Source organism: Tetrapisispora phaffii, chromosome 15 (genome assembly GCF_000236905.1).
Source record: "Tetrapisispora phaffii CBS 4417 chromosome 15, complete genome".
NCBI lineage: Eukaryota > Fungi > Ascomycota > Saccharomycetes > Saccharomycetales > Saccharomycetaceae > Tetrapisispora > Tetrapisispora phaffii.
The window spans coordinates 353361-369747 of record NC_016534.1 but is presented as its reverse complement, the minus strand read 5'-3'; the positions used below and the strand labels follow the sequence as shown (position 1 = coordinate 369747).

The following is a 16387-nucleotide window of genomic DNA, read 5'->3' as shown; positions in this document are numbered from 1 at the left end:
TGGTATGTAAAATGTTATCAGAATTTTGTTACTAATAATCAATATATCATTTACATTTGTTGAAAGAAAAGAAAAAAAAACACATGCCGGGCCAGAATAGAATACAGGAACTAAAAGTCAGTCTTGTAATAATCGTGCAATTCCTTTTTCGCGAGTATGAATTCAACTTTAGCTTCCTTTAAAGCTTCTCTGATCAAATCCAAATAATATTGGTCATCTTTAACAGTACCCTCGTCTAAACCGGCAGATCTTTTTTTGCCCAAATTCTGTATTCTTTCGCAAACCCATGCAATTCTTTGCAAACCCAGAGTTGCCGAGGACCCTTTCAAGAAATGACCTAATGAATTCAATTTGTTTAAATCTTTGGTTGTATCCAATTCATTTCCAATATCGTTGAAGGTGGTTGTGACTTGTTCGATATACTGTCTTATCAGCATTTTGGAAAACTCAGGATCATCTTCATCCATAGATATTATTTCATTCAATATGCTCCAGTCGATGACTTCTGTTGGGATATTACTAATCATTTTCTATAGTCTTTGTCTAATTTGTTACTGTTAATTCAGTACGGTTGTGTATATGAGATGAACCTGAACCAATGCTGGATAGAGGGAGAGTCTGTGAGTTGGTAAAAATGCTTAAATGTTAAGATATGCCTGAAATGTTATAAATATGCTGTTATTTATTTTTTGTTAGTGAGTGTCTTTTTAAGATTATTTTTCTACAGCAGTACTATCAATAAACTACGAGAAGAGAGACCAATGCAAACAAACCGATAAGTATTAGACGATGTGCATATATATATGGAAGCATGTGTGTGTGAATGTAATTGAATGGATTAAAGAACAGGTATATGAAAGATGAAAAATATTACTACTATGAATAGTATTGCCTATAATTAGCTGTGTAGTAAACTGCATCGCACCAGAATCAAGAAAAAAAATAAAAGAAAATAAAGAAGATAACAGACAGCGAAATTCGAAATATCAGTAATTATTAAAGTCTGGGCTCCTTGAAGAGAAGAGATTCGTTCGTGAAATGAAAAAAAGTTAAATCACAAGCATATATTCAGTAAGAAACGCGCATGCAACGAATACGAGCAAGCTTAACGAAGTTGTTACGACGCAAGAACACGGTGATGATGATAACAATTCGTTTTCGAAACTGATTCAGGATTTGTGCGCCATAACGGAGGGACATGGCACTTCGGTGCTTGCTTTTTTTTGCTTTATTTTCTCGAAGTGCCGTGTGTGGGATTGAGAGGGAGGGCCCAACATACCCGGATGCAAAGACACCCACACACACACAATTCCAAATCACGCGTGGGCAAGGTTCCCTCTCCCTGCGCGTGTCTGAGTCCAAGTGTGGTTGGGAGATCTCACACACGGACTCGGTGGATGTTTTTGGCGGAGGACCTGATCGCGGCAGAGCGGCAGCAGGTTGAGGCCGAAAGTGGGAAAAAAGTGTGCTGCAACAATAAGGTAGTGGGGGGGACGGTTCGGTTATTATGTCCCGTTGTCGTTTGGCGGCACAAGACGAAATGTACTGTTCGGTGCTGTTCGGTCCGTTCATTGTCGATGGAAGCATTGTTGCTGTTTGTTTTGTCGTGCATTTTACACACGGGCTTCTCATTCTCCGTCGCGCTACCAAAAAATACCATCTTGTGGCGGTATTTCACTGTGCATTTTATATCGCCAGTGCCTTTTAGCTCGTTTGAAGTTGTCGTCATTTTTGTGTTTTGTGCTTTTTGTGCATGGGGAGGGAAACGCGTGTCTCGATTTTGGGTTGTCGTTTGTTACGATTCTATGTCACGGATTCTAACCATAGCGCTTATACACGGTAATTCCAAAAATAATAATATATATATATATATATATATATGGGAATGGCGGTTGACAGTCTTGTTTCAGCGTATAATGCACATTACCGTTCTTGTGTAATTACATGAAACAAGTTCTTTTAGAAGGAACTTGTTCTGGCTGAAAGACACTTATAAGCACATCGCACTTATTACCTATAATCTGGAGCATGTGGACCTAACGTATGCACGTTCCCATTTTTTCCCGTTGGTTGGCTAAATTTGTTATGCCATTCTCTTCGGTCACTTTTACTAACGTGGTGCTTGGCACCATCCTGCTACCTTGTTGGTGCAACTGCTCTGGCGTGGCACTTCCCCGTTATCCTACCGACACTCTAGTGTTGAATGGTTTTCCAGTAATTTTAAATTTAGCCGCCCAGTAGGGTAACATTTTATATCACAGTTCACGAACCCTGATTATTTTTTTCCTTATTTTGTTTTTGTGTTGTTCTTTTTTTTTTTTTTCTTTTGTTATTTTCTCGATTGCAGAAAGGAAAAATTAAATAAATAACAATAACCAGGAAAAACAAATAACAAATAAATATACTAAAGGTATTTAACAGTGTTGTCGGCTTCTGTTTTCATTCCACAACGTTGTTATTTTAAAAATAATCGGTATATTTACGGTTACCAATTTTATTCTCCAATTGCTTCTTGTAGTCAATATAAAGGATAGTGTGTTTTTCGATACTGTTTATCATCCCCCCAATTCTCTGTGTTTGTTTTCTATTACCCCAATTTTCTTCAGAAGTATAGTACTACAGAACTTAAAGGCATATATATATATATATATATTGAACTTTGGTTTATCTACTATCACAACAAGAAAAAAAATATAGAAGAAATAAAGAGACCATATTTGGTAGTGTTTTGAAATCAAGTCAAAAAAAATCAAACATATACTATGTCATCCGTGAATGATTTTGACACTGCTCCTGATGAGTATGTAGATGCAAAAGAATCATCGCATAATGATAAAAGACATCAAAAGGCTGAACTTTCTGAAGATCAACTAAATTCAAAAGCACCTAATGAAAATCATAGTTTATTTAAAGGTTATTCATTTTTCATTAATACCAAACCAGACGCTTATGGAAAGAAAAGTGATATCAATAGTCTAACAAGGCTGGCTTTATCACATGAAGGAACTATTCTAGATGAATTACCAGATAGTACTTCAATGACAGGAGAACAACGATCAAAATTTTATGTTGTTTCTCCATATAATTCAACAAATTTGAATACTGTTACAGCAACATACATTAAAGCATGTTGTCAAAATAACACTTTATTAGAAGCTCATGACTATTTGGTACCATATGATGACTTCAAAAAAGGTGAACAAAATACTAATGCTAATGAAGCTGAAGCTAAAAATGACAAGAATGATAAAACAGACTCCATTGATAGTGAACTAGTTGGAAATATTCAATTGCAGTCAATGACTGCTGAGAATACTACCCCATTACAATTGAACAATTCAAAGGAAAAAAATAAAAAAAATAGAAGAAGTCAAAAAAATAAATCTCCTACAGTATCTTATAATAAAGCTTCTTTCACTGAAGAAGAGGATGAATTTATTTTAGATGTTGTTAAAAAGAATCCAACCAGAAGAACAACACATACACTGTTTGACGAAATTTCGAATTACCTACCAAACCATACAGGTAATTCTGTTAGGCATCGATACAGAGTCTACTTGTCAAAAAGACTTGAATTTGTTTACCAAGTTGATAGCAATGGCAGATTAGTAAGAGATGAAAATGGTGACTTAATTAAAACCAAAGTACTTCCACCATCTTTGAAAAAGAAATTTACTGCGCAAGAAGATTATACTCTGGCAATCGCTATTAAAAAACAATTTTACAAAGATTTGTATCAAGTTGATCCAGACAGTGGTAGTTCGTTGATTATGGCAGATGATAGTCCAGTTATGGTGGCTAAAAGGAAAGTAACCATGGCACCAAATCATGTGCCAGGAACTGAACCTTCTTTCGATTCATTTAAAGTTTTAGATAGAACAGGACCATTAGCTAGAGAATTCTTTAAATCTTTCTCAGAAAAGAATACATCACATACAGAAAATGCATGGAGAGATAGATTCAGAAAATTTATATTACCATATGGTATCGACGCATATATCGAGTATTATGATTCTGAGAAAGCAAAGGGTAAAGAACCTGAACCAATGAGAAATTTTACAAATAGAGCAGTTAGAGTTGGTCCACCAACACCTGGCAATTACAATTCGGTTAATAAGAGAGCAAAACTTAATATTAACGAAGTTCGTAATGCGGCTGCTGCGGCTGCTGCTGCTGCAAGTGCACATGTTGGTTACACAATTCCTGAAAATGAATTGTTGGATGAAACTACAATGAAGTTTATATCTACTATCAAAAACGATATTGAGAGTCAACAAAACCAACAAAACTTTGAATACCCACAAGACATAGCAGAAGCAATCCGTCAAGACTTTGCAAACGAAGAAAATCAATATGATAACCTTGAAATTGATGTAATGGAATTTCCTCCTGCAATTGCAAGTGTTGATTTATTCTTACCAGAGTTTTTCCGCATGGGTAGTGTAAAAGTATTTGTCGACAAAATACAAGAAATTATATCAAGAGACTATGAACCTTCTCAAGCCGAGAAATTAGTACAAGATTTATGTGATGAAGTAGGCGTACGTAAAACATTTAGTACTAGCGTATTAACTGCTCTTTCGGGTGATTTGATGATATTTCCTCGTTACTTTCTGCATATGTTTAAAGAAAATGCTAATCCACCTACTAATGTTCCTGGTATCTGGACTCCAGAAGATGATATAATGTTAAAAAATAATAAACCTCAAGAAATTGACATTTTAATTCAGAAGCATGGTAAAGGTAGAATAGAAATGAGAAAAAGATTTGTTGAGAGAGACTTAATTTAAGTCTCTCAAAATAATAATAAGTCATCTGTGCTTTGTTTTTTTTCACTTTCACTGTTCATAATGCTCTGCTGAGCATGATATTCGTTCAATTTGATTCCAAAAAAAAGAAATTGTATTATTGTAATTTTATTAAAAAGATATTGCGACACATAAATATCAAGAGACCTATGACTAAATTCTGTTTAAAAGTTTTAATCAAAAATGTGACTTTAATAAGAATAGATTGTGCTCGATTGATTTTATATTGAAGTTTCAACATTCGAACCACATGACATATTTCAGTTTTTGACTTTCTATGTATTTTTAAATATGTTTAAAATAACTTTGTTTATTTATCAAGATTTATAACTATTTATATTCTTCCTTACTCACGTAATCGTACTATGAGTTTGTTTATTTTGCACTTCATTATTCACTTCTTTTTAATTTTATTCAACTTGACCTATATAACCTTTTTTTTACAGATGTCGTTAAGTGATATTCTAGAAAATGAAAAAGCCCAAAAAAGAAAATCTAGAATAAAACAAAGTCGATACTTCTAAACCACATTATTTACGGTTTTGCATGTCCCTGATTGTTTAAAAAAACGTATTGGTGCTATAATAATTACAGGAATATAGGTGTATACTGTTTTGAGATTTTGTTTCAACTTAAATAAAGATATAATAAAGCACATAATGGCAACTAAGAAAAATTCAAGCGCTGATGTGTCTGATGCTTATGCTGATTCTGAAGAATTTGAAATTTCAGATGGTTTCGAGGAAGATGAAGAGTATAATGATGATGATGATTATATAGAAGATGGTCCTGTGAAAAAACCAAGACAAGCGTTAAATCCAAGACTGTATCACAATCTGAACCAACTAGGGTTAGTAAGAGACTCCATTCAAGTTTAGATGAAGAGAATGAGATGGAAGAAGAAGAAGAAGAAGAAGAAGAAACCACTAAAAACCGACTATCTTCAACGTCAAGAAACCAATCAATAAAGGTTGTTGACGATGATGAGGAAGACGAAGGAGATTCAGAGGATTTTGAACAACAAGAAGAACAAGAAGAGGAAGAGCAAGATGAAGAACAAGATGAGGAAGAGCAAGATGAAGAGCAAGAACAAGAAGAAGGAAAGGATGGTCAAACTGAGGTTGAGACACCTAGTGGATTGGAAAACGACACTGATGGCTCGAGAGAGACCACATTAGAGACTGTCAGGAAAACTGGTGGTAGTAAAATGTTATTAAACTTACTCAGTGATGGGAGCTCAAGAAAAAAGCTTACAGAGGAAGAAATACAATTACGTAGAGCTGAAAATGCAAGAAAACGTAAGAATTTGAGTGAAAAGAGATCAGAAGAAGAAAAAAGAGAAGTTTTAGACAAACTATTGAAAAGACGTGCTGCTAAATCCAGAAGTCACTTACCAAATGATGATGAAAACTCAAAAGATGGGACTGATGAATCATTAAGCTACATCAAGCCAAGAAGACCATATTCCTCTCCCGGTATGATAAGGACACTAAGGAAGGCCGAAACCGATTTATACTGTACATATTAGTTATATATAAACATATATCATCGTCAACTGCATCCATAATAAAAGACTTATGAAACTATCGAAGCAAGATCCCTTATTAACTGTTTGTATGGACCTTTAAACTTGTCGCCTTTGAATTCACTATTAGAACTGCTTGATGATATTTATTAAAGATATCGTATGGTGCTTTTTAGCTGTCGCGATATAATTGTTAATGATATATATTGTAAAATACAAATTGTAAGACTAAAAAGAATGTTTTCTTGGAATATTAACATAATGTGTTAAGGTTCTATGAGGACCGATTAAACATTATAGTGGATACTAGTATTATCAAAATGGCTATAAAACAAAATAAATTTCCCACGATCGACCAAGTCAATATACGTACTTTTAAGGGAAAATCATCAAATATCGTAGATAGTTTAAGATCATTGGGTAACAATGCAGCTCTGTTTATATCTATAGCATATCTCACCTTAGAGTATATAATAAGGCCACTTCTAAATGAACAATTTAGACAGAGAATTCAATTATCTGGTACGACGTTGATAACGTTACGTAAATTAGTTGCGGATTTGAAGGGGAAACTAGATGAATACAGATTAATTTCTGCAATAGGTTTTAACGAAACAAATAAAACTGTTGATAGATGCACTCAGACTTCAAAAGATTTTATCTCTAGAGGAGCTTATAGTGTACCAACAGTGGAACAAATAAATATAAAACTTGAAGATTTTACATTGACCTTAGATATGGAAAATGGTAGTGACGGTATACAATTGCGAAGTAATGAGGAGACTCTTCAAGAGATCAAGGAGAGCTGGAAAGACATAGACGATGTTCTTGAAAGTGAGAAGAAACTTACTTCCAAAACTAAAGTTCTAGAATGCATCAGAGACATTAAAGGCTGGTATGTGAATGGCAGGATTCCATGAACTGAAAGTTAAATTTAATGGATTTAATACTATATTTACAGGTGTGTATTATTTACTTATTTAAATTTATCATGATAGTATATATGTTTTGGGGATTAGCTTCTTTAAAATTAAGTTATATCCATGCAATGTAATATTTATATTAAAATAGGCAACTATATGTATAGTTTCGTGAATATCAACAGTTGAATCACTATTCATTTTTGCCTTGTAATAAAAACAGTTTATTTTTATTATGAGATTGCTTATTGTTTTGTTTGGTCTTTGGGTTCGGGAATTTATTATATTGCTTTTGGGATCTTGTCACTCGATAGGTATCGACATTCCTTGACAGTCCAATAATGATTTTATTTGATGCTATTAAATCTGGCCTAGGTCCTTGACCCACTTTCAGATTTTCTTTATACATTTCATTAATCTTTTCACCTCTTCTCTTCCATCTCTCTTCTAGTTTAACTATCTCGTCTTCGTTTGGTGTCCATTTTGACTTTAAAATTCTCCTAATAGTCTCTGGAGAGACTTTAAACTGGTTCGCCAGTTGAGTAGCTGTCATATCAGGAAAGTTAGACTTCAATAATTTGACATTATTCATTTCTAGTCTCGATAATTTTTTCAATGGATTCCATCGTTCTCCATTGAATTTCTTTTTTAATGCTATGTTTTGTTTCTTCCACTCAGGTAAGGTATCGTAAGCTTCTTTACTTAGACCTAAGTTTATCTCTTTCTTAGTCAAACTAGAATTGTTTATATGTTTGATAGCACCATTCACAGTTTTTCTATTTAATAATGACCCACTAAACAATTGCAGATGGAAATACCGTTTAAAGAATTGAATATGCATGATACTTGGAACCTGCAAACGCTTCTAAAAAACTGCTATATGCATATATTGAATCACTACAGTTTAAGCAGACCACTTCAAAGATTTGACTACTCTTGATATATAATTCAAGGTTCATACTTTAAAACATCTCTTTAAATAACTAATCTCATTAGAAAATGTTTGATGAAAAATGATGATATTTTGCAGCTTAAGCGGAAGAGAGGCTTCTTGACCAAAAATTATACTGAGATGACAGTAATGGAATGTTCTTCAGAGGGATTTTTAAAGGGATAAGAAAATATTTAGTTGCAACAATAGGTATTTAAAATGATCTAAGAAAATTTTATAATATGTATATGTAGTCACCAGTTATGATTGGATCATTATGTATTTTGCAATAGTAGAACGAACTGGGAAATGTAAATAAATTTTAAACTTCTGCATTAGACCTTCCCAGTAAGAAGAAATAGACACATTCCAATGAATCTAAATCAGGTGTAGTCATCATAGGTTTCCTTTAATATTTTAACAGAATAAACATCAATATAGCCCTCCAACAGTTCATTAATTTGTGTCTTTTTACATAGTTTAGCAACTTTGAGCCATTTGAGAAAAGCGACGAAATGGAATCTGTGCATCTGTAAGAACTGAAGAACACGATCTGGTGTAAAAGACTAAGATGATTTGAATAAGTTTTTTGTTCATATAAGGGCGTAGTGTATTTATATATACACTGCTTTGCTGAGAGTGTTGTAATTACGAATTGATGAGCTTGAGTGATCTAGTAAGCAGAAACCGAAAGATCTATAGCAAGGGAAGGTTTTCAACATGATTACAGATGAACAATTGAACCGTTTGGTGCTGATATTTGGTGCCATCATGATGTTTCTTATCATAGTGTACCACACTATCAGTTCTAGTACTGACCAAGAGCCTGAGGAAACCAAAGAAGAGTAAGCAATACAGCGATTTTGCGTTTGCTACGTATATATATAATTCTAAAGACAGATACGTATCAAGATATGGAGGCTCTTTAGCATAATGATATAGGTAAAGTTCTATAATGTATGTATATAATAAGATACGACTGATTAACAATGGTATGTTAGGATTTCTATGTCCTGTAATTGTCATATAATTGATTTATATAACTTTGAGTATGAGAGATTCCAATTGAAAAAGTTCATGAAACTTTTTTCAACTAGCACTTTTAAAAGAGCTTGATAGGAGGGATATGTGTGCATAACTTTTTACAGACATAAGATATCAGAACTATACCTGTGCCAATAGGATTAGAGCTTGCACTGGAGGTAGATTGTAGCTCACAAAGTAGTTTAATTAAGGTCGAGTAGTTGATTAGAATTAGATATTGATAAAACAAGGCGGAAAAAAAGGTCATAGAAAAGCCAAGATGGTATCTCTTCCAAAATATTTGAAGCAGTCAGATAGGGAGCTTGAGAACAAGTTTAGGTTTATACAACACCAGGAAGATGCCCGCATTCGTGATGCAACGATGGATCCCTCAAATTCCAAGTGGACATTTGGAGTCAGCATCGATGACTCCAATAGATACAGAAACAGATATGTGAACATTATGCCATACGAGAAGAACAGGGTGAAGCTGAATGTTTATAATGGCAACGATTATATGAACGCATCATATGTGAAAGTGAATGTGTCAGGTCAAACAATGAAACCTGGTTTTTACATTGCCACACAAGGTCCAACAGAAAGAACTTGGGACCAATTCTGGCAGATGTGCTATCAGAATTACAGCGAGAATGATAGTAACGACAGTGTTGTTATTGTTATGGTGACCCCGCTTGTTGAGTACAATAGGGAGAAATGTTACCAGTATTGGCCAAGAGGTGGTTCGTCGGACTCGATTAGAATCGCTGAGAAAGTGCAAGACCCCGGTGAGGATGATGTGAGTGAGTTTGAACATGCCTTAAAGATTGAGTATGCCAATAGCAGGAGATATGACGATTGTTATACCTTAACTACGATGCGACTGGTTCCGGTGGATGAGTCTGGCGAGGAACTAGGGCCTGCGAAGACAGTGCATCATTTTTACTTTGACCAGTGGAGAGATATGAGCAAGCCTGAGGAGGTGATTCCTATCATGAAGTTATGCCAGCACTCGCATAGCTTGAACAAGGCCGGGAACCCCATAATTGTGCATTGCTCCGCCGGCGTCGGTAGAAGCGGCACGTTCATTGCGCTGGATCATATGTTGCACGATACCGAGGACTTCAAGATTGACGCGGAGCAGAAGATGAGCTCTGGAGGCCAGATGGTCGGGTCTCCTTTGCATCCCGACAAAGGGTACGATCACGACTTGATTGAGCAAATTGTGTTGCAGTTGCGTGCTCAGCGATTGAAGATGGTGCAGATGTCTGACCAGTACAAGTTTATATACCATGCGGCCAAGTACATGTACCAGCACCCGCCGCACTGACCGCGGCACCGTCACCATTTACGGATATCATCTGGTCCGCGGGTGGCCCCATACCTCCCCTCCCTCCCACGTGACCGCCCGTAGCACGTGACTGCACTTCCCAGTTTACCCGCACATTCGTATGAAGCGAGGCAGGGTTCCCGTCGTTTCTTTTTCTGTTTTCTGTTTTGCGCAGTTTTTGGTGCCGAGCACCCCGGGCCAACTCACACAATCACGCAATCCCACAAGAGACAATGAAGTTTTGCGTGCTTGTGGGCGCTCAGCGCACAGCAACGGCCGCACATCGCAAAAAATAATGCACACACAAATTTTCGAAAAAGTGAAAAATTTTTTGAAAATTTGAAAAAAATTGAAGTCGATGCTCATCGATTGAAACTTTTCTTTCAATGAAGTTACAGGTATATATATAGAAGTGAGTAACAGATTGATATATAATATATAAATTAAAGTCTATTGTTTTTTAATTGCTAACATACATATCGTTCCACTTGTTTTATGAATTCTTTTGTTCTGGCTATATTAACTTCTAACATTAAAGGCTTCTTTAGTTTTCACAGGTTTTTCTTTTCAGTTGGATCTCTTATACTTCTTCATAGAACAGAAAAAACCATCCATTGAATCTATCAATTTTCTTTATAAAATGGCTGAAGGTGTTTTCCAAGGTGCTATTGGTATCGATTTAGGTACTACCTACTCATGTGTTGCTACTTACGAATCTTCTGTTGAGATTATTGCCAACGAACAGGGTAACAGAGTTACCCCATCGTTCGTTGCTTTCACTCCAGAAGAGAGATTGATTGGTGATGCTGCTAAGAATCAAGCTGCTTTGAACCCAAAGAACACTGTCTTCGATGCTAAGCGTTTGATCGGTAGAAGATTCGACGAGGAGGCTGTCCAAGAAGATATGAAGACTTGGCCATTCAAGGTCATTGACGTCCAAGGCGCTCCAATGATCGAAGTTGAATACTTGGGTGAAAACAAGACTTTCTCTCCACAAGAAATCTCTTCTATGGTTTTAACCAAGATGAAGGAAATCGCTGAAGCTAAGATCGGTAAGAAGGTCGAAAAGGCTGTCATCACTGTCCCAGCTTATTTCAACGATGCTCAAAGACAAGCTACCAAGGACGCCGGTGCCATTTCTGGTTTGAACGTCTTAAGAATTATCAATGAACCAACTGCCGCTGCTATTGCTTACGGTTTAGGTGCTGGTAAGTCCGAAAAGGAAAGACACGTCTTAATCTTCGATTTAGGTGGTGGTACTTTCGACGTTTCCTTATTACACATCGCTGGTGGTGTCTTCACTGTTAAGTCTACCTCCGGTAACACCCATTTAGGTGGTCAAGATTTCGACACAAACTTATTAGAACATTTCAAGGCTGAATTCAAGAAGAAGACCGGTTCTGACATCTCTAACGACGCCAGAGCTTTAAGAAGATTGAGAACTGCTGCTGAAAGAGCTAAGAGAACTTTATCCTCTGTCACCCAAACTACTGTTGAAGTCGACTCCTTATTCGACGGTGAAGATTTCGAAGCTTCTTTAACCAGAGCTAGATTCGAAGACTTAAACGCCGCTTTATTCAAGTCCACTTTAACCCCAGTTGAACAGGTCTTAAAGGACGCCAAGATCGCGAAGTCCCAAATTGACGAAGTTGTCTTAGTCGGTGGTTCTACCAGAATTCCAAAGGTCCAAAAGTTATTATCTGACTTCTTTGACGGTAAACAATTAGAAAAATCTATTAATCCAGATGAAGCTGTTGCTTACGGTGCTGCTGTTCAAGGTGCTATCTTAACTGGTCAATCTACTTCTGATGAAACCAAGGACTTATTGTTATTAGATGTTGCTCCATTATCCTTAGGTGTTGGTATGCAAGGTGACATCTTCGGTATTGTTGTTCCAAGAAACACCACTGTCCCAACCATCAAGAGAAGAACTTTCACTACCGCTGGTGACAACCAAACTACTGTCCAATTCCCAGTTTACCAAGGTGAACGTGTTAACTGTAAGGAAAACACTTTATTAGGTGAATTCGACTTAAAGGGTGTTCCACCAATGCCAGCTGGTGAACCAGTCTTAGAAGCTATTTTCGAAGTCGATGCTAATGGTATCTTAAAGGTTACTGCCGTTGAAAAATCCACCGGTAAGTCCTCTAACATTACTATCTCCAACGCTGTTGGTAGATTATCCACCGAAGATATCGAAAAGATGGTCAACCAAGCCGAAGAATTCAAGGCTGCTGACGAAGCTTTCGCCAAGAGACACGAAGCTAGACAAAGATTAGAATCTTACGTTGCTTCTATCGAACAAACTGTCACTGACCCAGCTTTATCTGCTAAATTAAAGAGAGGTTCTAAGGTTAAGATCGAAAACGCTTTATCCGAAGCCATGGCTGCTCTAGCTATTGAAGACTCTTCCACTGATGACTTAAGAAAGGCTGAAGTTGGTTTAAAGAGAGTTGTCACTAAGGCTATGTCCACCCGTTAAGAAATAAAATGATATAATATATATATTTTCTTTTCTCTATATATATAATATGTATAAGTATAAGCATTCATTGTGATAATTAATCTGCTTTAAAAAGAAATCTTATAAGAATATATAAATCTATTGTCTTGAAAATGTGAGAGATGTCACAATAAAAAAGTCCATTAAAATATAATACAAAAGTCCATTGCCATTAGGGCAAATAAAATATCTAGCAATACTAACATTGTTTCTCCATTAGAAATTTATTGGATATTACCAACACTGGTGACCTTGGCTTTCCTAGATGTTTCCTCTTTAGTTCTCTTAGGTCCACGGACACCGTCATATTTGAGTATACCATTACATCTTCGGCAAAAGTAACCTTTGACTGGCACACCCTCTGGGGTCAAACCGACACCTTCACCTTTAGCTTTGGCAATTTTTACTTCTCTTGCTTCCGGAACAAAGTTACAATTAAGGCACCTGTATCCGCTGAATTTGTAACGTTGCCAACAACGCCCGCATAATTTTGCAGTTCCTGACCAATTTTTGTAGAAGTATTTAATGCCTTTATGGGGACAAGCAATACAATGTTGTAAATACTTTGAAGGCTTTATCTTGAAATGTTCATTCTTACATTGTGAAGTGCACATCGTTACAACAGTTTTATTTTCTAACAGAACATTTTTGTCCTCTTCTAAAGTTAGACCGTAGACGTCATTTATACCTTTCTTGATGTCGAGGAAAGTAAAGTATACAGGATCTCTACTTATTGTAGAGGGCACTGGTCTAGTCTTATGTCCACTGTGACAGTATGATAGAATATTTTGTAATCTTTCACTGCCGTACATATTACAATCAAATGTAAATTGACATTGAACTTGGCGACCACGAATAGTAATAGTCTTTGAAGAGCGTGTAGTCACAGTAGCTGTAATTCCTAGTGATCTACTGATGTGGACAATACCATTCATTATCGAAGGATAAATAGTCTGTATCGAAACTTTGAGATTTCCTGTCTTTTCAGTCCACTTGCAGACATACCCGTCAGCATCAATTAATCCAGCCATAAATGCTTCCCTTACCTCTTCATCTTCACTCCACATAAAAGTAGGGATTTGCTTACCACCATCACCGTCCCTTTTAAATTTCAAACTTGTTACTACATTCCAAAATGGGTTATTCTTTCTTAAGTTTCTATAGACTCTATTTTCACCAGCTTCTTGGCCATAGTGCAAAGAAACATGTTTACATCTGGAAGCGAAAGCTTCATCTTTATATGTTGGATATATACCCCATGGTTTACTATTCTCATTTAATGCATCAATCAATGATGTGTCAAAACTATCGACTGTTATTTGAGGCTCGTTCGTAGTACCATCACCGATCCATAAACCTAGCATCCAAGCCATCTGTAGAACGGCCTTGGTGTTTAGATGTTTCGTACCAGTTAGAAATTGAGATAACACACCATTACCAGATGTTAATGGGGAAAAACGGAGGTATGTTGTGATACGTAGTAGTGGCATCATCAAGTCTAGATCTCTGACTTGAAGGTTATAATTTAGGAATTCACCGCACTGTCTTTCCATTTCATCTCTGAAATTTTCAGCGTCAGTTTTACCTTCTGGAGTCATTTTGAAATATTTTTTATGTTGCTTTGGTATATTAATAATTCTACCATCGTCGGTATTTACCTTATCTAATGTCCTATAACGAACTCTGTAAATATTTTTAGTAAAGTCATTCTCGATCATTGGCTTGGCAGGAGTTCTTAAAACCAGATCATGAGTCAGTGTACAATTGAAACTTAATCTTTGATAAATAATTTTTCTTAAAGGATCATTTGTTGCAGCTTCACCTTCGAACGCTCTATGTTTAGTCTTGTGAACAATTTCATATGTACTCTGAGAGTCTTTTATGACACCGGTCACTTTTACTGGCGCCCCGTCCTCCGCCATTAAATAATCGTTAGCACGAAGTTCGGAAATGTCTTTTGATCTCCCATCCGCCATCATAACTCTTGTACCGTCTTCGAACATGTTTGTTTAAGTTAAATTGTAATATTTATTTATGGGTTAGTATTTGGGTCACTTACGATTGCTATTTTGGTACTTTTGGCAGCAGGAAAATCTGGACATTAATAAAATAAAAACTTGAATGGGATTTAGGAACATTGTGATCAGAATTGACAAGTTCGACCAGATATTTATATCTGTGATTATCAATATTGATGGTATTTTTTGAGGATTCTGGCACTATTCATGCACTTTCAATTAATTTGCAATAATAGGAAATCAAAATATGAATATCATTTCAATGTCTCCTAAGTATTTTTTTGTGAATTTGAATGATAAATTAATATTTAAATTTGGCGTATTCTTCATTTTCGTTACGATGATTTTGTAAGTTTTATGCCAGATACGTTAAAAAATATTGTATAATGTGTGCCATCGCGACAATAACATCGTTAGATCAAACGTATTTTGCGATGAGGTCCTAAAAACAGTGTAATTAGAGAAGTTTCCTTTTACGAGACACGAAGCTGAGTCGTGTTAGATCGATGCCTCCCTAGATATCTTAATATCAACGGGAAATATCATTTGAGATCAACCGTCCAATGATTCATTTAATATTTTGTCTTCTAATCCAAATATGCAATTCAATTACAACACATTAGGGCAATTGTTGTTTTGCATATGCTTGTCATTACTTCGCAGTGAAAACTAGGGCAAAAAACCTTATAGCAAGGTTGATCAAGATCAAAGATCCAACAAAAATAAGGAATAAAATAAAGACTAAGTCAAACATGCATTTCGTATACTATATTTCTTCAAGTTCCTTTGATATCTAAGTATCAGTTCTGTAGTTCACTGTGGTGTGATGCCTCTATTGAAGAGTGCCTAGTTAAATTTCATCCATGTAAAAAATTACATCAACATTATACTTGATATCTCTGTACAAAGGCTGAGATTACAAAAAACAAATAATTAACAGTTCACTAGCACAAACAATGGCCTTTCATTCGTTGCTTTTTCTTCCTAATTTTGTGATGTAATTTTTAACATGTCAGAAACAGCCGCACCCAGCTCTTTCCCTGCGACCTTACAAATTACTTCTTTGTGCTACAAACGACAACGTTACCCAAAAAGGAAATAAAGAAGAAAATGAATTGAAAAAAAAGCAAATAAAGTTGATGCAAAATATAACATAGGTTAGTTTTAAGAAAAAACTGTGCAAAGAATGGAATGCAGTTAAAAGGTATTGAGGTTTTTCTTATTAGGTATTAGGGTATGTTTTCCAGTAGCAACTGTTGTGCCAATTGAGGTAGTGAGAAATTTATGAATTCTCATATAATGTTTGCTAAGCGTTTGCCGTCCCAGATGTAG

General features: G+C 35.8%; 10 protein-coding genes across 10 annotated transcripts; 7 read left to right on the top strand and 3 right to left on the bottom strand.

Annotated features, from left to right (window-relative positions):
- Positions 1-110: 110 nt before the first annotated feature.
- Positions 111-527, bottom strand: YPD1 (Ypd1p; the record flags this gene model as incomplete). The annotated part of the gene is made up of 1 exon (XM_003688538.1): positions 111-527. One exon carries the CDS (start codon positions 525-527, stop codon positions 111-113), a length of 417 nt encoding a protein of 138 aa, XP_003688586.1.
- Positions 528-1283: 756 nt separating this feature from the next.
- Positions 1284-1940, top strand: TPHA0O01840 (uncharacterized protein; the record flags this gene model as incomplete). The annotated part of the gene is made up of 1 exon (XM_003688537.1): positions 1284-1940. The coding sequence occupies one exon, from the start codon at positions 1284-1286 to the stop codon at positions 1938-1940; it is 657 nt and encodes a 218-aa protein (XP_003688585.1).
- Positions 1941-2762: 822 nt separating this feature from the next.
- Positions 2763-4790, top strand: RAP1 (DNA-binding transcription factor RAP1; the record flags this gene model as incomplete). The annotated part of the gene is made up of 1 exon (XM_003688536.1): positions 2763-4790. One exon carries the CDS (start codon positions 2763-2765, stop codon positions 4788-4790), a length of 2028 nt encoding a protein of 675 aa, XP_003688584.1.
- Positions 4791-5700: 910 nt separating this feature from the next.
- Positions 5701-6336, top strand: IES2 (Ies2p; the record flags this gene model as incomplete). The annotated part of the gene is made up of 1 exon (XM_003688535.1): positions 5701-6336. The coding sequence occupies one exon, from the start codon at positions 5701-5703 to the stop codon at positions 6334-6336; it is 636 nt and encodes a 211-aa protein (XP_003688583.1).
- Positions 6337-6653: 317 nt separating this feature from the next.
- Positions 6654-7253, top strand: PEX17 (Pex17p; the record flags this gene model as incomplete). Its single annotated transcript, XM_003688534.1, has 1 exon — positions 6654-7253. The coding sequence occupies one exon, from the start codon at positions 6654-6656 to the stop codon at positions 7251-7253; it is 600 nt and encodes a 199-aa protein (XP_003688582.1).
- Positions 7254-7446: 193 nt separating this feature from the next.
- Positions 7447-8094, bottom strand: RRG9 (mitochondrial ribosome assembly protein RRG9; the record flags this gene model as incomplete). Its single annotated transcript, XM_003688533.1, has 1 exon — positions 7447-8094. One exon carries the CDS (start codon positions 8092-8094, stop codon positions 7447-7449), a length of 648 nt encoding a protein of 215 aa, XP_003688581.1.
- An 810-nt stretch (positions 8095-8904) lies between these two features.
- On the top strand, positions 8905-9033 carry OST4 (olichyl-diphosphooligosaccharide--protein glycotransferase OST4; the record flags this gene model as incomplete). Its single annotated transcript, XM_003688532.1, has 1 exon — positions 8905-9033. One exon carries the CDS (start codon positions 8905-8907, stop codon positions 9031-9033), a length of 129 nt encoding a protein of 42 aa, XP_003688580.1.
- A 454-nt stretch (positions 9034-9487) lies between these two features.
- On the top strand, positions 9488-10534 carry PTP1 (tyrosine protein phosphatase PTP1; the record flags this gene model as incomplete). The annotated part of the gene is made up of 1 exon (XM_003688531.1): positions 9488-10534. The coding sequence occupies one exon, from the start codon at positions 9488-9490 to the stop codon at positions 10532-10534; it is 1047 nt and encodes a 348-aa protein (XP_003688579.1).
- A 640-nt stretch (positions 10535-11174) lies between these two features.
- Positions 11175-13016, top strand: TPHA0O01770 (uncharacterized protein; the record flags this gene model as incomplete). Its single annotated transcript, XM_003688530.1, has 1 exon — positions 11175-13016. One exon carries the CDS (start codon positions 11175-11177, stop codon positions 13014-13016), a length of 1842 nt encoding a protein of 613 aa, XP_003688578.1.
- Positions 13017-13261: 245 nt separating this feature from the next.
- On the bottom strand, positions 13262-15040 carry HO (Hop; the record flags this gene model as incomplete). Its single annotated transcript, XM_003688529.1, has 1 exon — positions 13262-15040. One exon carries the CDS (start codon positions 15038-15040, stop codon positions 13262-13264), a length of 1779 nt encoding a protein of 592 aa, XP_003688577.1.
- Between the last annotated feature and the right edge of the window lie 1347 nt (positions 15041-16387).